The 27,536-nt window shown below is 44.6% G+C and overlaps 1 protein-coding gene across 1 annotated transcript in view; it reads right to left on the bottom strand.

Moving 5' to 3' along the window:
* Window positions 1-7,452: 7,452 nt before the first annotated feature.
* The window catches only part of LOC118716214 (U3 small nucleolar RNA-associated protein 14 homolog A-like), a 72,091-nt gene continuing 52,007 nt past the window's right edge, over window positions 7,453-27,536 (bottom strand). Inside the window, exon 3 of the mRNA XM_036433117.2 lies at window positions 7,453-10,038. Within this exon, the coding sequence (XP_036289010.1) occupies window positions 7,598-9,943 (2,346 nt within the window). The 5' untranslated portion in view covers window positions 9,944-10,038 and the 3' untranslated portion in view covers window positions 7,453-7,597. The remainder of the gene's footprint in view (window positions 10,039-27,536) is intronic.

Here is a 27,536-nt window from a genome sequence, read left to right as displayed (position 1 = left end):
CACAATACCTGCCACATAATAAATTAGTAGTACATTTTACTCTGCTCACTTTCCCTACCACCTAGCATAGAGTTAGCCCACAATAGGTACCACTAATACATATATGATGAATAAAAAAATTCAAGAATAAACGAAATAATAATGAGACAAATTATTGTGTGGAAATAAAAGTGTAAACATAATTACTCTTTTTAAAAATATTTTTATTGATTTCAGAGAGGAAGAGAGAAACAAACATCAGCGATGACAGAGAATCATTGATTGGCTGCCTCCTGCATGCCACACACTAAGGATTGAGCCCGCAACCCTGGCATATGCCCTGACTAGAATCGAACCGTGACCTTCTGGTTCATAGGTCAATGCTCAACCACTGAGCCATGCCAGCTGGACCAAACATAATTATTGTTGCTTGTGGAGACAAGGAGGTTTCTCAGATAAGAGACACCTGAAAAGAGACGTGAGCCTTCATGGCATGGGTGGAGCTGTATAGATACATATGAACTGAGGTTGGAGCCTTAAGAACAATTTAAATCTGGTGGGCTTCTCTTTGGGGAAAGAAGGGTCAATGGAGATTTTAGTAGAGGGATTTGGTGTCATTTCTGTCTGTTAAAGTGCCATCTGGCCACACACCAGGAATGAAGTCATGGGGGAAGAAAGTAGAAGCGGGAAGAACAATAAAGAGGCCAACATAAAAGTTCAGGCAATAGATAATGGAAGCTGTTCTAGGGCAATGGCAGAAGGGATAGGAATGAGAGGGCCTGTAAGAATGAATAGAATGAGATAAGTAGGGGAGAGGGGGAGTAAATGAAGATTTTTGAGGTTCTCACCTGAATGATTGACATAGCCTTTATTATAGAGATCATTACTAAATCACAGGGAGAAAATGGTGCATAATAATCAGTTACTTCTCCTGAATCATATAATCCTAGATTATCATGGTGGATGAAACTAGACCCCAAACATTCACCATCTGCTGCATCCATTTTGCTCATCTGTGTCCTCATTCCAAAGCAGATTTAGGACATGTCTTACTCTTAAAAAGGTCTGACTTACAATGATTTAAAATCTGTGTTCCCATAATTTCCAACCGTTGGTCCCAGTTTAGCTTCTGGAAACACTGATCAGATTTGGTCCTTCTTTCTTGGACCACCTTTTGGATTCTGCTGGCTAAACAAGAATACCATCTTCATTTTTCTAATTTGTCCACAAAAAGTACTTGTTAAATCAAAGTATACTGTGTCTATCTCTCTGCCCTATTATTCTATTAAACCTTCTCCTTCCCCAAATGTGGAGAGGTTCTACTTATGTTTTGGGTCACAAACTAGACACTAATGACCATCAAATTCTGTACAGTTGCAAGAACTATTATTGGCCGAAACAGGTTTGGCTCAATGGATAGAGCGTCAGCCTGCAGACTAAAAAGTCCCAGGTTCGATTCCAGTCAAGGGCATGTACCTTGGTTGTGGGCACATACCCAGTAGGGGGTGTGCAGGAGGCAGCTGATCGATGTTTCTCTCATCGATGTTTCTATCTCTCTCCCTTCCTCTAAGAAATCAATAAAAATGCCGAAACCGGTTTGGCTCAATGGATAGAGTGTCGGCCTGCGGATTAAAAGGTCCCAGGTTCGATTCCGGTCAAGGGCTTGTACCCTGGTTGCGGGCACATCCCCAATAGGGAATCTGTAAGAGGCAGCTGATTGATGTTTCTCTCTCATTGATGTTTCTAACTCTCTATCCCTTTCTTCCTCTCTGTAAAAAATCAATAATATATATATATATATATATATATACATATATATATGTATATATATATATATATATATATATATATTAAAAGGGGGAAAAAAGAAATCAATAACATTTATTTTTTTAAAAGAACTATTATTGAATAATCTGTTGTAGAATTTCCCCTAAGATCACCAAGTTAAGTGCCCAAGTTAAATTGTAATGGAAAAACTCCTCTGGAATCCCTCAGAGCCACCATTACTCCAAGGAAAAGCATGTGCTACTTCTGTGTCTTTGACCACAGAGCTACCCTGCAGACTTTTATGCTTACTAATTCTTCTCATGACGTGCTCTTTGTATGGTTGGTTCTTCCTTATCACTTGGATTTCAGCTCAAATATCTCCACTCACCAGGGAGAGCTTCCTTGACCACTTGATCTAGACTCACCCCATCCCATCACTTTTCAGTTACTGTTTGTGTGGCATATAAAAACTATCTGAAGTGATTTTGCTAATTTGTTCGCTTACTATAAAATAGAAGCCTCCCAAGGGTAAGGATGTTGCCTTATTACATGTTGTAGTTCTAGCACCAAGAATGCTGCCTGGCACACAGCCTGTGCTCCATAAGCTTAATGTGTACGAATGGTTACTGGCTCAGCATTCTAGAAGCCCAGCCTCTAACCTTTTCAGCTTTCACACACTCCAGGATGACGTTGTTGCTTTCTCCCAAGTTCCTGTCACATCCTCTTTGCCAAGCAATTTTTCCTAGTTGGTCAGAATTAAGTCCAGAACAGAAGTTCCCCAAGTCTCTTCCGCTTCTGGCTGAAAGATGAAATTACCAGCCAAGTCGAGCAAGGCAAATGAATCAGATGCCCTGTGTGAGGCTGAAGGAAGCTCCCGGCAGTGGCTGCCTCCACACTGCTCTGTGAGTGGGGAAGTCTCGTCCCCCAGCTGTCTCCCACCATCATACATGCTCCCCAGCTTCAGCGAGAGGCTGGATCTGCTCCAGCACTGTTAAAGCGGCTTCGCAATGACTGACCTCCTTCTCTTCCCTGACTCTGGTTCTTGATTCCTGGCCTTAGTGAGTGACATTAGGCCATCCCCTGTTCGCAGCTCTAACATATAGCTAAAAGCAATGGATATCATTGGTTGCATGAGTCAGAAACCACTCAAACTACACAAAATAAGAAAATGACCAATTGAAAGTCAACAGGCAGTTTCATGGAACCCAAAAGTGGTAAACTATTGTCTCTCTGTCCCTCCCCGTCTCCCTGGAGCCACTTGCTCTTGCACCTCCCCTTTCTGCTGGGCTGAGCCGTGCTCCCATTTCACAGCTGGCTTTCTTTCCTGGATCCTGGTTTCTCTGCTCTCCCAAAACGAGGACTTTCATGTGCTGTGGCTTTCCCTTTGTCATGGTGCACTCTTCATCTCAAGTCTATAGATCCTTTCAGCTCAACATCCACCACCAGTTGCTAGCCTATTATTCATGTGCTCAACAGAAAAAAAAAAAAAAAAATCTGAAAGGTCACCAATCAGCCAATGAATTGTCTTATTTCAGGTGTTTATATTGGGTTTAATCAGGTGTGGGTGAGGGCTATCATGCTTAGAGGGATGCTTCTCACAAGAGCGGCAAGTGAGATTTCCTAAGAGGGTATAGGAAAGGAAGAGGTCTCAAAACATTCTAATATGTATAGCATGATATCTTTCATTAGGTGACTATTTCTGATTTGACCCTGCTTTGTCTCTCTAAATTGGAGCCCGGAACCTCTATAACATAACCTCCTAGACTTAAACCTCACTCCCTAGAGAGGAAGGGGTCCACATCTCTACAGAATTTGTCAGTTCTCATTCTGCTCTTGATGCTAGATTTCTGCTGCTTCTGGCATCAGCCAACCACAGTCAAATCTAGATGCCGACACCCACTTCATTGGTTACAGTTGGTCTCAACCATGGGCAGCACCACCACTACAAGGAGTATTTGAAAATGTGTGAGGGTGGCTGTGGGTTGACATAATAACTGGAGAGAGCTGCTTGCCTTTAGTAGAAAGAGGCCAGGGACACTCAACTTCCTGCAGCATGCAGGCCAGTCCCTCCAAACTCCTGGCTTCCCTCTTCGAAACTCCCATTCCACATTTTTTACCCATTTCGGAAAAGAGATAACTCCATTTTTTCCCCAGGCATCCAAACTTGGAATCATCCTTGGCTCCTCTTTCTCCCACATATAGCCCATCAGCCAATCTTGTGAGTTCCACCTTCAAATTGTTTCTTGTATCTGACCATCCAACCTAGTCAGAGCCACTATTATCTCCACTTGGATTCCAGCTATAGGTCCTAACTGGTCTGCTCTTCCATGCTCCTTTTCATTCTGTTCTACCCCCATCATTCTGTTCTACCTCCAGCAGCCAGAGTGGTCCTGTGAAAATAATTTATTTCCTTAGTCCAATAACTCTGCATGGTTTGCTCCATCTGTTCAAATGCCATCTAATCAGAGCCCTTCCCTAATCTCTCCTCAAGTCACTCTAATCAGGTTTCAAGTCCCGCCCTTCTGCTGGAAGAATGACCTCCACATTGCAAAACTCCACTGTCAGTTCTCAGGTCTCCATCTACCCAATGGCATCTCCATCTACCTACTGTACTCCCTATGTCCTTTACCCAACTTTTCCTTTATAAACATTTTATATTTATTTATCATATATATTTATTTGTTGTCTCCTGTAAGCACCCAAAAATTTGCTTTTTATACTCACTACCTTATCCCTGGCACCTACAACTGTGCATAACTCAAAGCAGGTCAATAAATACTTGCTGAATGAATGACCTCACCACAAGAAGTGCCAAAATAGAAGTGTGATCCCAGTGTAGGACGTGATTATCTGTCTGGATAAGAGGTGATCAGCAGTAGAAGCAGCCTCCTTGGACAAAATGATATGACACTGAATTATTTGGGCAAAAGTTTGAGAACCATTTTCCAATAGCAAGGGAGAAATAATGCCCGTTGAAGCTTGACCTTAATTCCAATTCAAATATCACCATTCACTAGCAGTCTTTCCTTTGGCAAGAGTCAAAGGAGCCTCACATCCAAACTCCTTTCACATAAACCGGATCCTGCCTTTAGGGCTTCTTCCCAGTGTCCAGTGGAAATGGAGGCTTATAGCTGTCAGCACAGGGCAACCAGTGTCTGTGGTTCAGCCCACATAGAAGATGACCCATAAAGAAAATTTGCTTAGAGATTTTTAACGAGCATATTTGACCAAACCAGATCTGTAGGAGGTTCAATGTTGCTGGGGATGTGCCATTTTGTTGGAACAGCTGCAACCTATAGTGCCTTGAAAGGAGTCATGCTCATTCACACAGCGGGCACTCTCTTGCCTCGGGAGAGACCAGGTTGATTTCAGTAGCTGCCACTAGAGGTCTATTCACAGCTGGAAATCACTCCTGCAGCTCAGGGCTCTGGGAAGGCACCTGGCCCAGGGTCTGCCCCAAGAGTATACTGAGCTCACGTCAGAGCTACTAGTGGCCTTTTCATCCCCTCAGGGACCCCCTTTCCCCAAAACCATAGGAGAACAATTCCTTGGAAGTGCAGGCTGTTCTGAGCTGTGGGTTAAGGGTAGAGAGAGATGAGGAGGTGGTTTCTGGTCATTAAATGAGCTTTTTTACATTAAGTAGTAGCATTTGCAATTATCCACAGCAGGTCTTCTTTCATGTAAAAGTATTTCTCCAGAGGTCTATGTAGGAATCAAGTAGTTTTTATGCAAAAGAGACAAGTGCTCACAATCTGAAGGAATCCTTCAAGAATCCTGAGTAGTGAATTAATAACTCTGAACAATAAATCTATTTGGTAAATTCATGCCTCAGAGTTGATTTACATGGTTCTTTGATTTGTCTGCAGATGAGTTTGAAGTATTAGCCCTGTGTGCTTTAGAGTCCAGCTATACTTCATATGCTAATCCAGTCTATCTCCTTTTAAAGAGGTAAAATGTATATAACATAAAATTCACCATTTTAACCACTTTAAAGTGTGACACAACTATCACCACTAATTCCAGAACATTTTTGTTCCTTTTTTTTTTTTTTTTTTTTTATAACCCTAAAGGATATGTTTTAGTGATTGAAGAGAGAGAGAGAGAGAAATATTGATTGGCTGCCTCCAATACACGTCTTGACCAGGGATGAAACCTGCAACCTAGGTATGTGCCCTGATTAGGAATTGAACCTGCAATCTTCTGGTATACAGGAAGATGCTCCGACTAATGGAGCCACCCAGCTAGGGATAATTCCAGAACATTTCATCATCCTAAAAAGAAATTTGTATTCACTAAGCAATTATTCCCCATGTCCCTTCCTTTAGCCCTTGCTTTCTGTCTCTATGAATTTATATATCCTGGAAATTTCATATAAATGATATCATAGGACATGTGGTTTTGTGTCTGGATTCTTTTACTTATAACATTTTCAAGACTAAGCCATGTTGTGATCGGTATCAGTACTTCATTGCCCTCATGCCTGAATAATACCCCATTATATGCATATACCACATTTTGACATTTAGGTCGTTTGCACCTCATGTCTACTATGAGTATTGCTGTTATAGACATTTCTGCACAGTTCTCTTGGGTATATACGTGGGAGTGCAATGATTGCTTGTTTTTGCATTCAACATTGAGTGCTTATTCTCTACCAGGCTTCCTGCATGCTGTTCATTCATTCAACAAACATATACCAGGTAATGGAAATACAACCATGAACAAACATGGAAAGGTCCCAGCTTTCATATAGGTCCCAGCAAAAGAAACAAACAAACAAACAAACCCACAGATAAGCAAATAAAGTAATTTCAGATGAGGGTTAAGGACTATTTTAAAGTGTGTGGCAGGATGGAAAGAAGAAACTCATGAAAAGTGGAATGAGGAAGTAGGAGCCGACATCATAGGATAAGTCACTAGGTCTATTCACCAGGATCCTCACTTCCACGTATGATCATAGGGAAACAGTCAGGCAGGAATCCCCTGCAGGGTCATGAAGTCAACAGCAACAAGGACTAGCTAAACCCAGATCCATCCAAGATGGAGAAAAAATTTGTAAGAGACTGACCTCACAGTTCATTATACTATCATTATAATGAAAACTGACACCACAAGTACCCTGTTTCCCCGAAAACAAGACAGTGTCTAATATTAATTTTTTCTCCCAAAGTTGTGCTAGGTCTTATTTTCAGGGGATGTCTTATCTTTCCATGCGCTGGGTCTTATTTTTGGAGGATGTCTTATTTTTGGGGAAACACGGTAGTAGGGGGGACAGAGGAGGAAGAACACCATGATACTTTTAGGACAGACCATATTAGGAACAAGACACACACACATCCAAACAGAAGGCCGAGTCAGAATTCAGTGCCACAAAGTTCAGAAACAACTACCCCTTGGAAACACACAAAATCCCAAGAACTGACTGACCCAGCACACAACTCACTCTCGAGTTCACCCATTCCACCTGGACATGTACTTTTGCTTCTTTCACAACAACACCCTGAGAGACTTGCAACCAAAGGGGCAGCAGGCAGCTCAACCCCTGATCCTGTCTCCAGGAACCCCATCCTAACTCTTTTTCTCTACCTGAATAAAATTGGCTTTCATTTACACCATGACTCATTCTTTATATATATATATATATATATATATATATATATAGAGAGAGAGAGAGAGAGAGAGAGAGAGAGAGAGAGAGAGAGAGAGAGATAAAAATTCCTTTATTCCTAAAATGTGTGCTAACAAATTTTGAAATTGATCCTGTAGCTTGTAGTAAAACCCAGCCAGTGGAGGAACACTGTGTGGTCTTGCTTCTAGGCACCAAAATGTCACTCCTCCAGCAACTCAATCTTTAGGTTTTCTTCAGCTGTTTTTTGTGATGAATGGAGAGTCGTTTTGGATTCCTCTGCATGACAGAGAGGTCCGACCTTGAGGAAGACCGGTAGCCCACATCCTCTGCTTTTATAGGCTTAATGATATGTCCTGGCTTGGTGACAACCTTGGGGGTAGTCAGCTTTTGGGAGGCTCTCTGGGTGTTCCATGTAGCTCCTATAGGGGTCTGGATGGTCCTCTCAAATTGTCGATGGTGGGTAAATGGATATGGAAGCACCCGCACCTGGTGAGCTGCTGCATGGATGTTTTGCTTCTCACTGATAATCACATTTGGTAAATTCTTGTCTTTTCTTGGAGGACCTTCAGGTGCTTTAATGAGAAACCGGCGTCTCTTCTTGGCACTGGGCTTCAGGCCCCCACCACCCCACTCACCCCAGCCAGGTAGAGTCAGGTCCATGTCCTTTGGCTTACTCGCCTCCACAGTTTCTCTCTTCTCTTTCAAGAAATCTCTGATGACATCATCACCAGCAAAAGCTTCCTTTATCATTTGCTTTTGCTCTCTCTCTTGTTCATCTTCCAACTCCTTTATCGTGGGGACAGCCAAAGACTTCACGGAAGGAGATTTTGTGGTTAGGATGTTCTGTAGGTCAATCATTTGCTCCTTTGTTTTCTTCTTGGGAGCACTAGGCTGATTATTCCTCTCCAACTGCTGCCCTTCTAACGCAGGTCTAGGAAGCTCCTCATTTTGAAAGCATCCTTTGCTCAGTTCCTTTAGCTCCTCCAGAGTCTGTGCTCCCTCCAGCCTCTGTAGCAACAGGAACTCCTCTTCTTCCCCAGCAGGTCCCTCTCTCTGGACAGTCCTCACTGAACCCATGTTTTGCTTCCTGCACTGATGGTTGTCTTTCTTGAGTTTCTGAGACAGTGCCCTCAGTTCGGATAGCACCTCCTGGGTGCTAGAATCTTTTGTTTCTTGTCTGCCCACTGGCTTGGTGTCCTGGTTGAGCCCTGACTTTTTCCTAAGCAATTGTCTTTCCTTAAATTCTTTCAACAAAATTTCTTCCTCTGCCACTGGTCTTTCTTCTTCCTCACTTTCAGAAGCCTCATTGGCCATGGGCTCTGGAAGTTGTTCAGAGTCCTTCTGGATTTCAGCCTCTTTTGTGTCATCAGAGTGATTCCTGACCATCCAGGGATTTGGTCCATCTGCAGTCATGTGTGCCTCATTCACTGCATCAGAGTCAAGGAGATTACCCTCTTCTTCCTCACCTCCCTCCTCTTCCTCACTCTTGGAGGCTACCTGGACTTTCTGCGTCAGTTCTTTGTTTCTGGCCAACTGATCCTGCATAGCCTGGCGAGCCTCCAGATCATATTTGGCCATAATTGCCTTTGACTTTGCCCATTTTCCACTGTTCTGGTGCTTAAGGCTCATTCGCTCCATCATTCTGGCCTTTTCGAGTTCTTCCAGTTCTTCCAGTGCAACAGCAGGACTGGTCTTCCACAGCTTCTCAAACTCTTTTAGGGCTTTCTTGGCCTTTCCTTTCTTCAGAACTCCGTGATACTTTTTGCTTTTGATTTTCCTCTCTCTTCGAGCCCTGGCCTCATAGTAAGACTGCAAGGCCCTGGCCCTCTGAAGCTCTGCTCGGCGCATCTTAGCCACCTCTAGGCTCATGGCTTTGAGAGAGGCCTTTCCCACAGGAGTCAATAAAGGGTCTGTCACTGGCTGCTTGTTCTTACAGAGGAGATTAAAAATCTCCTGCTCCAGGGGTGTTTTTGCCTTCCAGCCATTGAGCACATGCTCAATGGGAGCAAAGGCTGACAGCTCCTTTACCAGGGGGAAAACCAGCTGCTCTGCTTGTTGGTTCTTCTGAACGATGGGATCCCATTTGGAGAGCGTCTGTGAGGTTTTATTGAATGCCATTTCTCTGTGGACCCGCTCAACCTCCTCTTTGTTAAGGGGTAGCTCCACAGTCTTCTTTGATTTGACTCTATGCAGTTGCTTTTTCACAGTGGCCAATGAGGATGAAGTTTTAACGGATTCAAGCAGATCTGAAAGGACCAGCCTTTCTCCCGATCCTTTAGAACTAACCGTGAACTCTGACACCTTCAGAGTAGCCTCAGATCTCTCAGCCAATTTCCGCCTATTCTTTCCATCAAGGCAACTGATTGCTTCCAAAAGCTTTTGATGCTTTTGCTCTCCACCACCTTCCCCCTCATCTTCACTGGTGCTTGAGGGGTAGTCATTTGGCAAATCTTCTGGTTCTTCTTGTTCTCTTAGAGCCAGAAGGCTCTTCGCAGCCCTTATCTCCCACCATGACTCATTCTTGAATTCTTTCCTGTGAGAGTCAAGAGCCTGGAGGTCCTGGGCCATTCTGGGACAGGGCTAGACCCAGATTGGAACAGGTCTGGGTGACAGGTGAATGGTCAGGGAAAGATTCTGTGAGCAGGAGACCTTCGAGCTGAAGCCTGAAATTGAAAAGGAAAAAAAAAAAAAAAAAAAAAAGACCATCATGTCGTGATCTACAGGAAAAACCATGAGACTATGTGGGGAAAGCACTTGAGCAGAGGGGACAGCAGTTGCAAAGGCCCTTAGAGATGAAGCTCTAAAATGTGCTCTCATCCACAGCCCTCCCTTCCTGCCTCCCTTGTGTGCATTTGAATTCTGATCCCCATGCCTGTGTTCAATTGTGGACCTTATTCATCTGCCACACCCAAGTTCTTCTCCATCTTCTACCTCTCCCTCTCTATTGTCAACAGTTAATTCAAATAAGCCTCTGGCATTTAAAAAATATTTTTAATCTACCTTTCAATCCACTGAACCATAAAATCCCTTTACATTGCAGGAAGAATTCCTTCCACCACCTAACTGTCGCCTCAGCTTCCCCCCAACGCTTCTATCTTTCCATTTATGACAACACCATCTAAGCACTCAGGCTCTAAATTCCTCTTTTCTCCATTTCTTCCCTACTCATTTGTTATAGAGACCTGCTGACTTTTCCTATCATAATGTTTGTAGCAACAACACCTCCTTGTCCATTTCCAAAGGCACCCCACCCTAGTTTAAGAACTGATGACCTCAAGTTTGGATTACTTCTTTCTAGCCTCATTGGTCTCCCTGCTCCCACTCCTCTCCTCCCAACACCCCACCCTCTGAGAGCCTCCCTGTGCTGCAGTAACTTTCCCAAATGCACAGCTGCCAAAAGCTCTCCTTCTAGCTGAAACCGGTTTGGCTCAATGGATAGAGCGTCCGCTTGGGGACTCAAGGGTCCCGGGTTCGATTCCGGTCAAGGGCATGTACCTTGGTTGCGGGCATATCCCCAGTAGGGGGTGTGCAAGAGGCAGCTGATTGATGACTCTCTCTCATCAATGTTTCTAACTCTCTTATCTCTCTCCCTTCCTCTCTGTACAAAAATCAATAAAGTACATTTAAAAAAAAAAAAAAAAGCTCTCCTTCTACTCATGCACATACAGGGTGAAATGTGGGCTGGTTAAGCATTCTGAAAAGAGACCAACAACCATATCAAAAGAGTGTTGCTGGTAACTAGCTGAGGCTGGAAAAATTCTGTCCTTCCAGGTATACTGTTCAATTTTTGGTCATTGTTATGAGTGAAGTGCAGAGAAGAGACACTAACCAAGTTGCAAATGACAAAAAGTCAGAGCGATGGCAAATATGATAGGTATTTGTTTCCAACCTTCTAAAATGTTGGGTAAAAATGAGCAAGATGTTGGAAGGATAAATGAGATTTTTATTCAGATTCTAAAAATCAATTGCATGCATGCCAGGCGAGGGGTACACTTGCTTAACAACAGTTCATGTGAACAATGGGGTAAGGGACTCCTGGAGGAAAAGATGAGTCACAGGAAAGTGGTGATGCAAGCTCAGGAAGTAATTGACTCATTGTTCTTAGTTCCATGTAGATGAAATCAGGTCCACATTTGAAGAGGAATACTGACCAACCCCAGAGTATCCTTGAATGAGCAATCAAAATTAAAATACCAATTCTAAAAACAGATATCACTATTTCCAGAATGGTAGATCGAGCCTCAGATGAATCTATGTAATATAATTAAACTAAGGGCCAAATTTGTTCAAAGTCAGTAAAAAGCAATTGCCCAAAAGACAGATAAAAGGTCACTTTGGCAGGTTTAAAAACCATTGCAATTGCTTCTACATTTGAGTAACATTAAATATTTATTCAGCGATTTTTTTTTTCAAATTTAACTGAAAAATTGGAAATAAATCCTGTCATCAGTTAGATTGTGATAGTTTATATCCAGACAAGGGGAAAGACATACTATACCTTCCACCAAAAAAAAAAAAAATAAAAATAAAAAAATAAAAAAATTTCTGAGTGATTGTTGCTTTCATGCCAAAGACATCCTCAGCCTCATTTTGTTCTAATTCCTGAACAGGATTTCTGAGATAGCAAGCTGCTGAATTACTCCTACTCCCTAAATGTATCTAATACAAAACTAGTTCCTGTTTCTCTAGCCCTTCCTTACAATCACCCCGTCAAAGCCCAAATCCTTTAATAACCCCCTCCGACACTCTCTTAACAAGACACCATGATTATCTCTCATTGGAGCAAGCTAAATAAACCTACATTTGTTTAACTGTAGGTATGTTCCTGGAAGTCTTTGGCTGGTGGACATTGAAACAAATATTTGTTGAATATGTGCTATGTGCTAGGCACTGTACTAGGTGATGAAGTAAAGAGTTAATTACAGATAAGAAAATAAAGAAGGCTGAATCAATTCCAGTGCTACTGATGATGGGATTGGGGGTGAGGAAAAATTAGGAACAAAGTCAAAGTAATAGATGTTGGACAAGTTGTGTACCAGGATACCTGGCTCACTCACACCTTCTACCGCAGGTCCCTGTTGAACAGGCATAGTCAGGCTCTGTACCAAGTGGCACACATAAGGGTGGACCCCAACCTCCAATGGGGTCTCTCCTACAGACTAGGAGCCCATGCCTTGGTGTGGCCTTGCTCAAAGAAGACATGTTAAGCCAATTATATTCCCACCTCAGGATGCTGACCTAAAATTCACACAGGCCAAATCCAGCTGTCAATAAAGTCAAAAGAATTATCAAGAGTTCCCCCATTGTAGAGGGAACTGGGGGGGGGGGGGGGGGGAGAGACACTAACCACATGTGGAAACTGTGCAGGTGAAATACAGCTAGCCACTGGACTGAAGTTTAACATTTGTATTTAATTTTCAATTAATTTAAATGTAAATGTGTGGCTCCTGGCTATAGTGCAACTCCAGTATCTCCTCCCTACTCCTCCTAGACTCCAACAGCCACTCCAGCCTCAATGGCACTTGTTGTAGCTTTGTTTTTATACTTTGTATTTGATTTGTTTATCCCCCTCAATAGATTGGAAGCTCCCTGAGATAGGCAACATCCAATTTGTTCACTTCCCTATTCCCGAAGCCTAGTACAGGGCCTGACACAAAGTAGCTGCTCAGTGTATGTATGTCCACAACCAAGTGATGAATATCCAGTTAGGAGGTGCATTTGTCAGAACAGAACCAACAGGAGATATATAGATACACACATGCATACACTAAGTGGCCAGATTATTATAATCTCTGAATGCATAATAATCTGGCCACTCAGTGTATATCTAGTGTATATCCTATATAATAAAAGACTAATATTCAAATTGTCCCCTCAACCAGGAGTTTGACCAGCAGGCAGGCCGGCCAACCGCCCATGTTACCTCCCCCGGCCAGGCTGGCCCGACCCCACCCATTCATGAATTCATGTACCGGGCCTCTAATATACATATACATACACATATACATATATATATATATATATATATATATACACACATATATACATATACATACACACACACACACACACACACACACACACACACATACACACTGAGTAGCCAGATTATTATGCATTCAGAGATCATAATAATCTGGCCACTCATTGTATTTATGTGTTTATATTTATATAAGGTGCCCCCCAAAAAGTATATATACATTTTGAGTAATTATAATGGCAGTGTTTATTAACATACACTTCATTTTCAAAATTGAGCTATCAGCTGTGAAAGTATATATACTACATTTTTTGGGATGCCCTGTATCTAAAGAGATTTAGTATAAGGACTTGGCTGACATGAGGATGAAGGCTGACAAGTCCCAAGGTCTGCGGGATGAGTTTCCAAGCAGCAGGCGCAGGAGAGTCTGGTGCACATCCAGTCTAAAGTCTGGCAGGCTAGAGACCCAGGAAGAGCCAACATTTCAGTTCAAGTCCAAAGGCAGGAAGAAAGCCAACGTCCCAGTTAAAGGCAGTTAGGCAAAAAGCATTCTCTCTTATTCAGGAGAGGATAAGCCTTTTTGTTCTATTCAAGGCTTCAACGGATTGGACGAGGCCCACCACATTAGGGAGGGCAATTTGCTCTACTCAGATTTAAATGTTAATCTCACCCAAAAACAATTTCACAGAAACACCCGGAGTAATGTTTGACCAAAAATTTCTAGGTGCTCCATGGCCCAGTCTGCTTGATACATAAAATTAATCACGGATGGGTACCAGGGGAGATGGAATGTCTATTTCTGAGTGTGTGTTTAAGGAAAATTATATTGTAATTAGGCAAATAGTTTAAAACATAATTTAGGAAGTTGTCCCAACTTTGCCTGAATGCAGCCCTTATCTCCTTCCTGGAAGGAGAGAGGAAAGAACAAAAAGAACAGGGTAAAATCCATCAACTCTGGCTCAGCACATGATTCTCTTCATGGGACACTGAGTACTGCAGGTGCTGCTGGGGAGATGGGCGTCCGAGCAGCACCTGCAGTACTGATTTATCCCCAGATAAAGAGAGAGGGAAAGACCACCAGGAGCTGAGCTCTGGGGCCCTCAAAATTCTGAACTACATAAATCGGGGTGCCTGAACATTCATTCCTAGATATGGTCCCTGCTAACCCTGAAACTGTTGTTTTGCCCAAGACTAAGTGTTTGCTATTTCAAAAACTCAAAGACTCTGGCCTCCAGTTTAGAAAGCTACTATCTTAATTCAATCTCTGTTAAAATGCTCACGCTTTGTGCTTGGGACAAAAGGACTGTGGCACGCGCCTGCCACCTGGTGGCAAGATGTTGAAAGATGTGCAAAAGGCTTTCACCCTAAAGTTCTGATTTAGCCAAAATACAAGACAGAAAGGGCATGCTTTGGACTTGCATCAGTGAAACAGAATTATGTCAATAGAGGCACTAAACCTGGAAAGTAACTTAGTCAAATACCCCAATTTCCAGATGAGAAAACTAAGGCTTCGAGATACTTTGTGACTCACTCAAAAATTTATAGGCACTAAGAGACCAGAGCTATCTTGTCATCTCCAATCAAGTGTCATTGCCCCTCCAACCCAACTCTAAAATATAACTCTTTTTTTTATTTGAAAGCCACTAACGACTTGATTAACTGGTAGAATTGTTAGCAATTGAAAACAATTATAAACCAAGCAAAGTGCCAATTTCATGATGATAACTCTTTTGTAATGAGCACAGGTCTTTTTGTAAAGAGACTGTCTTTTCAGATGTGACAAAACCTTGCCAGGGTTGAATCCTGAACTTGCTCTTTCAGTTTAAATAAACAGAAATGGATGTGCATTAGCAAAATCAAGCGAGTTATCAATTCCCTCTACAGGAAGGGCATGCCACTTTTTTATTAATGCTTTCATTCATTAAATATGCATTAAACATTGCTATGTTGTGCTAGGTGCTGGGAATACCATGAGGAAAAAACAAATGAGATTTCTGCTCTCATGGAACTCACAGTCTGGTGGAGAAAGACCAACAAGCTAACATGCAAGTGCTGTGCCAGGTGGTGAGGAGGATGCTACAATACGCATGTGGTCAGGGAGCTAGGGCTGGAGGAGGCAGCTGTCGACGGACCAGCTACAGCCCCTGGTTCTGGAAAGTCAGCAGTGTCTGAGGGGGCCAGATTCCAGACATGGTGGGAGCCAGAATAGCCAACAGGAATTGCTAAAAGGCAATCCTGCCAAAACTGGAGTCATGTGAAAGTGGGTATTAAGAAGATCCAGCCCAGCCGGAGTGGCTCAGTTGGCTGGAGCATTATCCTGTGCACCTTAAGGTTGCTGGTTCAATTCCCTGTCAGAACACATGCCTGGGTTACAGGTTTAATCCCTGGTCAGGGCACATCTCACATTGATGTTGCGCGCTCTCTCTCTTTCTCTCTCTCTCTAACTTGTTCTCGGGAGAGGATGAAAAAGAGAAGATGATCCATATGGTCCATTACGCTTACTTGGCTGTGAAGAGCTCACCTTTGGAATGCTAAAAGCTGGATGTGGTTGTCAGCGGAAACACAAGGAAGGGCAGAAGGAGGCAGTAACCGAGGTTGGACCCCTGAGTCCCAGATCTGGGAAGCTGTCGACTGGGCTAAGGGAAGGAGAATATTAATACACATCTTGCCTCTGTCTGGATTGGTTCAGGGACTGGCATCAGGCTGAGCCAACAAGGGAGGGGGTGCCAGCTCAGGCGGCTTCTGTGGTGAGGGTGCCAGCAGGGGCCAGATGGAAACTCTCACCGTAATGTTAATTCATTCCTCTGTGGTTTTTTGTTCAGACAAATGTTGGTCTCTTGTGGGTTTAGCTTAAAGCTATTGGCTGTGTGGGGTGAAGGCCCCACATCCTTGATTTGCTTTAATTTCCAATTCTTTGGTCAGCTGAGTTTAAAGGAAGAGATGATCAAGGACCTGGCTACTAGAAAGAAACGATAATGCTTTATAGAGCTGGGGAGACGCTGCTAGTTCCTTCCAGAGCTGAGGCACACCCTAGCCTGGGAAATTCATTCTCTCCCACTTCTAATGCAACACCAGTCTGTGAAGTTTGAGGGCAGGCAGCGAGCCTCTGTCCTTGAACATGTCTAATACAACATCTCCTTGGGAAGAACACTGACTCCTCCAGGTGGGAAGTTGGCTTGGAGCAAAGCAAGATGAAAGATAGACTGTTTGACTCATGGTGTCACAGTGTCTTGTCTGTCCATTGGACTGGGTCCCCCTGAGGAATTCCCCACACCCACACCTGCCCTGGGACACTGAGCTGGACCCTCTGAAGTGAACTTTGGTCCAAGCGGCAAGAGAACTGCTTCTACCAGAGCTTGGCCACAGACTAGCCCTGCGACTCTGGGCTAGCTCTCACTCACTGACTCAGTTTCCTTAGCTGCTTCTGAGATAATTTTCAATACTGGGAATAAAAACTAGTGTCATGGCCAAGGATGAAAACATTATGCTAGATATTACATGTCGTCCAAGAGACAGTAAATTTAATGGCCCCAGAGTGGTTTCAGGCCTTGGCGAGGATTTTATTTCCCGAGCGCTGAAGAAGCTAGTGCCACCTTCTATTTCTGTACTGCATCCGAAAAGTCATAAATAGTTAACTGCATGAGTCCTCCTTAAACACCTACTTGGAGCATCTAGAAATAGCCTCAGGGGGCTCAGTGCATATTTCCTCAGGTCCTCCTCTTAATCCTTCAACACTGGTGGGAACAATTTACTGTTACTGTCGCCCATGGACTTGCAGAGACAGAAGCAGGGTCCCCTGGGAGGTGGAGCCTAGCATCGATTCTCTATATAAACAAGGGGGTGAGAGATGCCACTGCTCTTTGCCTTGGTTTCCCTACTAGTAAAAGCAGGGAGCGGGAGGGAAGCTCCCCTCCCCAAGGTGCACAGCAATCTACCTTGATTGGGAAGCTTCCACGGATTCTTCGGCAAAGCAGGGCCTGCAGCAGCCAAGAGCTATTATGAAAGTCAAGTCCACACTCATTATGTGCTTCTGCAGTGCATGTCACCTCCACCGCTGTTTCCTATCTCCAGGCCGAGTGGGGCTCTCCTGCATGTTTTCCAGCCCAGTGGCATGACCTGAGGCTGTCTATCCATCACACTTTTGATGGACAAGGGGCAGAAACAGCAAACCCAGCTCAGCGGCCTGCCTGCCCATCCCAGCCATGCCTCTGCTTTCTTTATGCTTAACTTCTCTCTGACTCCCAGCCCATCTCCTTCAGGAAAACAGCCCTGCAAACAGACCACCAGCCCAGAGTGCTACTGTCAGCCCAGACAGAAGGGCAGGGCAGCAATACCAGGCAGCCTCCGTGCCCTCCGCCTTCTCTCCAAACCCTCCCAACAATGCATGGTGATTAGCTGCATCTCGGGCCCCCTGAAACCCCTTAACCTGGAAAATCAGGCAGACTTTTCACGACAGCAATCAGCTCCCAGACACATCGAGCCATAATGTGATTACGCCATTTACCAAAATGCAAAGAGAGATACTTGAGGCGTTTCTGATTAGGGCTGACATTATCCCTCTAATGGGCCACTGCATTAATCAAAGCTGTTGCTATGACTATGGCGATGGTGGGGAAATAACCCCAGCTTGATTCTGGGCCTACCAAACACCACCAAAGGAAGAGGTCAGCTTTTGTCAGGGACACACCAGAACTGTTTCTTCCTGCTTGAGAAGGGCTCTCTATTGAAATTGCAACAGCAGCGAGAAAGAGAGGCCTCTGTTTTCTTTCACTACATTAGGGTGTTCTGGTTCCTTTGCTCGTGATGACTTGATAGCATTGTCTTGGGACGGTTTGGGGGTGGGGATATGGAGGCTGATTTGTGGGGCCATCAGAGTCTTCTGCTTTCCAGAACTGTCTTCACTGCTGGTGGCCCCCTGGGAATTGGGGGCTGGAGGGTAATGAGAATCCGGGGGTGGGTCCAGGGAGTGATGCATGGAAAAGCCCAGCTCTCCCCTTAGAATGACCTCTGGGCTCCTGCTGCTCTCTCCATTCCAAAGCCACTAAGGCCTTTGGCAGAGACAAGCCCTTACCACACGCCCTATTACAGGCAGATGGAAAAACTGAAGCAGGAATGAAACAGACCTGAAGGGCCCGGTGGAAAACCATTCCACCTCTGCTCTGTGCTGCAGGGAACCCAGGAACCGCAGTGGAGGAGAGGGGAGACCAGGCGGTGGGCACCAGGTGGGACCCTCGGAATCTCCCCCTGGTTAGTCAGAGGTACACAGCTCTATGGGCCCAAGGCAGCTGGCTCGGGCGCAGGGGAAAGGGAGCCTGTAGGTCAGAGACATGGCACACCTCCCCCCACTCCAGGGACAGAGCACTGGAGCTGAACCAGGAACTTTCAATCCCACTCAAAGCCCGTCTAGTTTCCTCTGGAGCCTTCAGAATGGGGGCAATGGCATCTGCTCTGCTGTCCTCCGGGGAGAGTAAAAGTTCAAATCACTTCACTTGGGGGACAGTGACCTGTAAACGCTAGAGCACAGATCTTCAAACCTGGCTGCGCTGGGAGCCACCAAAGAAGTTTCTTAAAGTTCTGGTGCCTGGGCCCTGTATTAGACACTGGTTTCACTGGCCTGGGAGGCGGCCTGGGAGTGGGAATGTTTCGAAGCTCTCAGATATCTCACCTGTGCCAAGGTTGAGAAGCATTGCTCTCAGAGCTGTGGGGAGCTGTTCTCCTTCTTTGAGCATCATTCCCAATGTTTTTTAATGATAAGAATTCTAAAAATAAAAACCTTTTGTGAGGATAAATGGAGAAGATATACCTGAAAGTGCATAAGGTGTTACATTCCAGAAGCCTAATTAATGCTTACGTCCCTCATTAGAGGCCACGGTCTCTGTTTCAGGGGAAAGAGTTTTGTCCTCAGACTGAGACCCCGGACAGCACCTCAACCCTTAGCCGTCTGATTGCAGGCAAGTTACTAGTTAACAGGGTGCGTCTGTAACACCCGGAGCCTTTCACATGCAGTGACCTCTAATTACAGCGATAACCCAGTGATGGGCTCTCTAAAGCAACATCATAAGGGATTCAGGCCGTTAACGAAGGAGCTTGGGTTGAGGAGCTTGGGTTTTAGTCCAAATTTGTCTTGTTCCAAAACTGGAGTTCTTTCTATGACCTGCTTGGTTAGAACTGACCCCTGTTGGGAGCTGCCCTGAAAACAGGGGACTTTTTCCTCGGAGCTGCCCTGAAAGCAGGGGTCTCTTGGTGGACACAGCTCTGGTAGGACAAAAGTCATAGCTCTCCTGAGAACGTGCTGTTCAGCTTGTTTTGCATCTTGTTAATGTAAAAATACTACTGACCTTTGTAAAGAATAACATATACTGTTTAACCTGCTGCTTGCGTATAGATTAGGAAACAATTCTCTGCTTATATACAGAAACAAAGATGTGCTGTTGGGTAAATACTTAGCCTAAAGGCCAGCAGATGTTTATCTGCTGACCTGTATCTTGTACCTCTCTGCTTTTGCTATATAAAAACGAGCTAAGAAATAAACTCGGGACTGCAGACTTCAGTCTCAGTCCTTCCGACCCCATCTTTTCTTGTCTTTCTTTTTTCTCATCCTCACCCCCTCAATCAGGTACTGTTCGTTGCCGGCAGGTTCCGGCAGACCCCAATCAGTTTTGCCATTCACTCTGTACATGCACGAGGTCTTGAGCCACGGTCTCCGTGTGTTATAATGAAAGCAAGTGTCAGAACTCTGCACACAGACTCTCACTCATTAGCAAGCAGAGGCACAAACAGGCCTGTGGCCTGCGCTGCGAGCCCGGCAACATCCAGAACCATGGTCTGTGGGTGTCCAGCAGAGCCCTGCTCGGGAGCTTCGCTCAGGGTGGAGGTGACACAGTTTAGCACCAGGATGCAGGTGACCTTGTAGTCAGGCCAGGAGCAACAATCCTCTGGTGATCAGTCTAACAAATACAGGACCCGTTTGGAGTCACAAGTTCATAGGTCCAAGGTTCTGGTCATAGGTGGAGACAGGAGTGTGAGGTCTGAGAGGGGCTAAAGGGGACAGATGAAGCCAAACTGTTGGACAAGAGCAGGTCATGTGCCAGTTTAAGAAAGTTGTAACTTAATCCTGGAGAGCTCAGGGAGCCTTTGTCAGATTTTCAGCAAGGAAGAGATGTAGCAATATTTGCATGTTAGAGCAATTACTGTGAAGCTATAAAAGGATACACTGGAAAGGTTAAGATTGGAAATGGGAAATCTAAGTGACAGACAAGGAATGATAAGGTTCTGGCATATGGCAGCCACCATGGGGATGGAGAGAAGGGAACTGATTTAATATTTATTCAGAAGAGGGAATCAGCAGAGTTTGTTGACAGATGGAATGTTGGATGCAAAACGGACTCGGTAATAGCATTCAAGGTGGTATGTCTTTTTGTTTTAATTCCATTTCTTGAGGTCATCCGTGACCTATTTGGGAACGGACCAAGGACAGAATGCTGGAGTGGGTCAATATTTCAGGAGCATGAGGAGAAAAACCAGCTAGGAAACAATTCAGAGAACAAAATAGTCAAGACAGGGGTGCTGGAACTACACACGGGAGCCTTAAGCAGACATTGCCAGGACCCGGTTGGAGCTGATGCCCAGGTAGGGGTTCTAGACTGAGGAGAAGGATTTCTGGGGAAAAGGACCCAGGAAGGCTTGAAAACCCTTGAATGAGATGGAGTAGAGACTAAGACTAAATGACTTTATATTGGGCGACTTGCTCCAAGAACAATGGGGTCAGGGTGGTTTATTCGTTCAGTTGACGAGGGTGACCAACTGTCCCTTCTGGGTTGCCCAGGACAGTTCCAGTTTTAACACCGAAAGCCTGATGTCTCAAAAAATCTTGCTGTCCCGGGAAAAGTGGAATGGTTGGTCATTCTGGTTAACAAACATTTCCTGACCATCTGCCACATGCCATTTCCTGAGTTGGATGGTACAGAGATTAATAATGCCTGGAGGGGTGCTTAAAACTGTCAAAGGGAGGTTGAGTTTCCATCTCCTTTCTCTTACTGCCAAGGGCAAGTTAAAGGGGGGTAGTCTGGATATAAACTGGGACTGAAAAACATTCCTAGCAAAACAAAGCTGTGGTGTGAGTTCATAGGAGAGTCTGTTGATAGGAGAAATACTGCCTCTTATATAAAATTGAGAGGGGCAAGAAGTTATGCTTAGTCTGTGTCAGTTTTCAAAATAATTGTGTTAAGAGGGGAAATAATTTTTCTTATAAAGCTAAGGACCACCTGCAGGATAAAATATGCTTGGTTTTAGAAGGCGCTCCTCAGCTGTAACTGGGAGAGGGAATCCCTGGCCAGCCCCTGTGTTAGTCCCTCAGGCTGTTGTAACAAGTGACCGACCAGTCTAGGTGGCTTAACACAATAGAATTTGTTTTCTCCCAGTTCTGGAGACGAGAAGTTGGAAATGAAGCTATCGGCAGAACTGCACTGTGGGTGTCATTGGGTGCTCCTTGACTGACATGACCCCGATCTCTGCCTCTATCCTCACATGGCCTTCTTCCTTATGTTTCTCCACATGTCTTCTTCTTCTTGGTAATCTTCCCATGCTTTTTCATATAAGGACAGCTGTGGTTGCACTTAGGGCTCACCCAGGTAATCCGGGATGATCCCATCTCCAGTTCCTTATGTTAATAATTGCATTTTGAAGACCCTTTTTCCAAATGAGGTCACATTCACTAGTTCGAGGAATTAGGAACTGGACATTATGTTTTTGGGGAAGGGGAGTCACAATTCACCCACTACTCCTTCATTAATATAATCTGAGCTCATCCCCTCTTGTGTGATACAAGGGGCAAGGAGAGGCCTCGGAGCTGACAAAGACACCCTCCTCCCCAGCCCCAGCTGCACATGAGCATAAAGCCACAGACAGGCCCTCGTGTGTGGTTGTCCAGCTCACACACTGCACAAAGCCCTGGCTAAGGGGTAATTGGAGAAGATACTAAGATACAGCCTGCTCTCTGCAGGCCAAACCACATGTCCTGTCAGCACTGCACCTCTGAGAGAAAGGGACTTCCCAGTCCCAAGTAGGGCGCTTGCTCAGAAGAGGGCTCCTTTTTCTGATTTGAACAAAGGTGCCATATATGCTCTGGGGGAACCTGGCCACTGACATTCATTACCCCAACTGTGTTGCAGTGGCCAATTAGGGGTGATGGTATAAACTAGTTACTAAAATTATCCAGGACCATGCAAAACCTGCCGGACATCAGTAGAGGCTGAGGAGGGACCAGTGGTTTATTTGGGAAGCAGTGGCATGAAGAGGGAAACGAGGGGAACATCACAATAGGAGGGAGTCAGAGGAGGGAGCTGCTGGAAGCAGAGGGAGGGAGCAGTGATCTGGGGACAGCCTCCATGCCAGCAAACCCTCTATCCTTACCCACTGCCTTCCAAGCAGTGAGGCCTCAGGCCTTCTGTGATAGGTGCTGAGAGGGGATGTACCTAGGCTGAGACCTGCTTCCCAAACCCATCTACCTCTACTCCATGGCCTGTAAGATTTTGAAGTGGTAACCAGAGGCTCCTGCAGTAAACACCTGCTTGAATGTTCCCTGGGCACCATATGCCTTTGTTTTAAAAAAAAGCTGAGTGCTGTAGCATCTGAGCCAGGTGGAGAAGAGCAGCAGCATCCTCATTGTGGCCAACTGTGTGCCCAGCAGCAGATACCCACAGGCAGTGACCCATCTGGAAAAAGAGTAAGACCAAACCCCTCTACTGAACCTGCTCAGAGAGCAGCCAGACACCCATTCTACAGGACAATGGGACAGGGAGAAGGGGCCTCTCCTTTCTGCAACCTCCAAACCTTTCTATACCCATTCTTTTATTGGATCCTCACATCAATGTCCCATGACAAGCCCATTTTACAGATCAGGAAACTAAGTCTTAGAGAGGCAATGGTGTTGCTCAGAGGTAGGGGTCCATTCTCTTGATCAGTTTTTGCCAGTCAGAGTCGTGGTTTTCTGACTCCTGCCTTTCTATTAAAGACATGCTGAGAACCTAAAGGCTGAGTTCCAATTTAGACTCCCCCTTGCAGAGGTCTGGGGCATGCTATTTAACCCTGCAGCAGCACTTACTCTGTAAATAAAAGGAATAACAATTATCTCCCCCATGATGACACAATGGAATAAAATGATTAAAAAGCAATTGCTAATAATTGAAATCAAATACATAAGGAGAGCAAATAACTGTGTTCTAACTTCCCTGGGAATTTAGATATAATTTTAAAAAAAGACCAATCCCTGGATATCCATAAAGTTAGAGGGAGTCATTAGTGAGATGGAAAGAAGAGTGGGTTTTCTTGATGGTTTTGCTAATAAGAAAAAGAGTCCAGGTGTATTGTTTGTCAAAAAATGATATTTTCAGAAGCATGTGGAAAATTAATCATTAAGACTCTCTTACACCCAGACCCACTTACTATGTTCTCTGTGGCATGTATACAACAAACTGCAAGATGACATTATGGTGACTACTCAGTGACTCATCAGGGTCACTGCCCCAGGAGATTTAGAATCTGGTGCTTATTCATGTCTTCCCTCAGAAAGCTTTATTATCTCTTGTGTTTGCCAGTGGCTAATGAGAAGTGATGGCATAACTAATAGTTAAAATTTTTCAGAACCATGTGAAATACTTATTTTGAGAAGAGGAGGAAATTACAACTCTATCTTTGGCAGAAGGGATGCATTGTGATTTTAACAAATGCTGTGGCTGCTGGTCCTTAAGAGTTCAGGAGCAGATCAACATAATTTGATGAACAAGAATAATCCAGAGACAAATGGCAGGGGGGTGGGGGGTTAGAGAGCAACCAAAGGACTTGTATGCATGCATATTAGCATAACCAATGGACACACACACTGGGGCAGTGGGGCTTGCCCAGGATAGGGATGGCTGGGGAGGTGGGGGGGGGGGGGGGGGGGGGCGGTCAGCCAGGGAAAAGGAGACATACGGTATGTAAAACTTTAGATAATTAAAAAAGAGTTGAGGATCAGTTTAATATGCATCTCAGCTCTGGAGGCTGATAGTGGGCCTCCCGAGCTGAGATGCTCATCTCACTCCCATCCCCAGGAGCATGCTGGCCAGAGCTCATACTTTGTGGCTTTAAATTTCTGTGGCCTTGGTTTGGTCCATGAGGACTTTTTCTCTTTCATAATCCTTAACCATAGCAAGATGGGAAAAACCATGGGCATGCCAAATTGAGCAAGGCTCACCGGGATGTCAGAGACGGAGAGCCCAGAGCAGATGAGCACTAGGGGACAAGAAAAAGTGCAACCTGTAGGTAACACCAGAAGAGGCGATGCTTAGAAATTTAGACTCGAAATCCTGAGAAGTCTGACAACACATACCCAAATCTCAGAACCTAGAATGGGGGTCAGATTGAGACTGGTCCCTAGGGAGAGAAAAAGGAGAGAAGGCAGAGGAAGAAATAGTCAAGGCTGGGTCTCAAACACAGAGTACCCAAGCAGCACCGAGGCAAATGCTGCATCCTAGAGACTGGGAATTGGATAACTCCCTCTCGATGCAGCAACCTTCACCTTCATAACATTTTGTTGGACTGAGCAGCATCAAACTCACTCAATACCCATTCCCACTCAGAGTGGCTGGAAACAGACATTATAATCCGAAGCTCACTTGCAGCTAGGGCTTCCGTCCAAGTTAAGTTCCACCAATTAATGTGCTCATGCCAGAGTTGAGTGGGGAAGTGAAGTGGAGACCATTCTCCAGGCAAGAAACATCATGAGGTCAGACTGTGGCAGCCATTAGATGACCCTCTCTGTTCATCTGTTCCTCCCTGCTCGTCCTCTGAAATCCACCCTCACATCCACCCCAGAAACCATGCTTCCCACTGGCTAGGAATTCTCTCATTTTCCTTAATTCTCACAATGAAACAGGTTTTATTATTGGCCCCATTTTGCATTTGAGGACGCTGAAGTTTAAAGCAATTATGCAATTTCCCCCAAATCAAGTAAAGGGCAGGCTCTCCTGCCTGATTTATTGTGCATGTACCATGTGCCACTTGCCAAGCTAAAGACCCACACAGGGGCTATTTCACACATTCCTCACTATAAAGGCAATGCCAGAAGCAGGAGGTTTTCAGGGATGGGCTTGGCTTAGATGGATCTGATTAAGAGAGCTTCGTCATTGGATTTCTTTTTTGATTGTTTATGATATGCTTTAATTGATTTTAGAGAGAGAAAGGGAAAGGGAGAGAGAGAAACACTGATATGAGGGAGAAACATTAATCAACTTCTTTCCACATACACCCCAACCAGTGATCAAACCTGCAACCTGGGTATGTACCTGGACCAGGAATTGAACTGGACCAGAAGAGGATCACCAGCTGATTTCTTTTCAATGATGTTCTATTTATCTCTAATAATTAGAATTGCCAGATAGAAAACAGAACAAGAATAGAAGTTATATTTATATATTCTTAAAAAATATATTGATTTTTGTACAGAGAGGAAGGGAGAGAGATAGAGAGTTAGAAACATCAATAAGAGAGAGTCGTTGATCAGCTGCCTCTTGCACACCCCCTACTGGGGATATGCCCGCAACTAAGGGACATGCCCTTGACTGGAATCGAACCTGGGGCCCTTCAGTCCCCAAGCCGACGCTCTATCCATTGAGCCAAACCAGTCCCGGCACAAGTTATATTTAAATTTGAGATAATGAATAATTATTTAGTGTAAGTAAGTCCTAGGCAATATTTGAACACTAGAGGCCCAGTATACAAAATTTGTGCACAGGTAGGGTCTGTAGGCCTAGCTGGCAATCAGGATTGATTCGGGCCTTCCTTCCCCTGGCTGCTGGCCGGAGCCTTCCTTAGTTTTGCACCACCCCCTGGTGGTCAGCACACATCATAGTATAGCAAGTTGTGGAACTCCCAGTCTGTCAAACTCCCAAGGGGACAGTTTGCATATTAGCGTTTTATTATATAGGACACTTAGACTAAAAAATGCTATAGACTGAATTCTGTCCCCACAACATTCATATGTTGAGGCCCTAACCCCGAGTGTGACTGTATGTAGGGGAAGGAAGTAATTAAGGTTAAAAGAGGTCATAAAGTGGGGTGCTAATCCAATGGGATTAGTGCCCTTATAAGAAGAGATACCAGAGAGTTGGCTTGCTGCTCACTCCGCCTCCTGAGGACACAGCAAGAAGGCGGCTCTCTGCAACCCAGGAAGAAAAACCTAACCAGAAGTCGACCCTGCCAGATCTTCATCTGGGACTTCTAGCCTCCAGAGCTGCCACAAAATAAATTTCTATTGTTTAAGCACCCAAGTCGTGGTGTTCTGTCACGGCATCCTGAGCTAATATAGAGTATGTGAGGTGATTTTTTTTTGATTTTTTTTTTTTTACTATTCCATCTGATGTATATAGAACATTTACTCAACACATTCTCTATTGCTAACTTTTCAAATTGCATCCAAATTTGCACTTTCACAAGTAACACCTATTAAAAGTATTAGAAGTAACCTTTCCTGGATCATTACCTTAATACAGATTAGAAAGACCCACATCCCAGGAAACCCCTCTGTTCTGGCAAACCAGGGCAGCTGGTCACAACATCCCCGGTCAGAGGCAATGCACTGCCCAAGGCCTTCTTGCACACACTGCTGATCACCCACCGGACATGTGCTATTTCCACACCCACCAGGAGTTTCTTTTCCAGGTACAGTACCTCATCTGTAATTTACATGAACTTGCTTCAGCATACATAGTGAATTAAAATATTCCCTACAAATGGTTCATTAATATGTGAAGTGCCCTAATCAGGAATACACATTCCAGAGGTGGCTGGTTAGCATTTGAAAGACCCTAATCAGGAGCCCCTACTCTACGTAGTGCCTGCACAAGCACCGTGACAAGTGCTTGCCTTAAATAACCACTACCTGAAGCTGCAGATTGATCTTGTTAATTAGCACAAAGGGTATTAGCAATAATGATTCACTGGTGAAATGTGAGCTATTCCGGAACCACTCTGACTTGAATTAACGGAATATTTTTAAAAAGCTGGTATCAAAACCAGCAACCTAACACCTTTGGATTAATACTTGAGGTGAAGAATTTCATTTAATCCTATCAGCCCTACATTTATCAGAGGTTTGAAAATGGGGATAGCAGTTGAGGGAGGATGGTAGCAGATTTCAGCACC

Source organism: Pipistrellus kuhlii, unplaced genomic scaffold, assembly GCF_014108245.1.
Source record: "Pipistrellus kuhlii isolate mPipKuh1 unplaced genomic scaffold, mPipKuh1.p scaffold_m20_p_12, whole genome shotgun sequence".
Lineage (NCBI taxonomy): Eukaryota > Metazoa > Chordata > Mammalia > Chiroptera > Vespertilionidae > Pipistrellus > Pipistrellus kuhlii.
The sequence above is the reverse complement of the archived record's forward strand: the minus strand, read 5'-3'. Positions and strand labels throughout refer to the sequence as shown.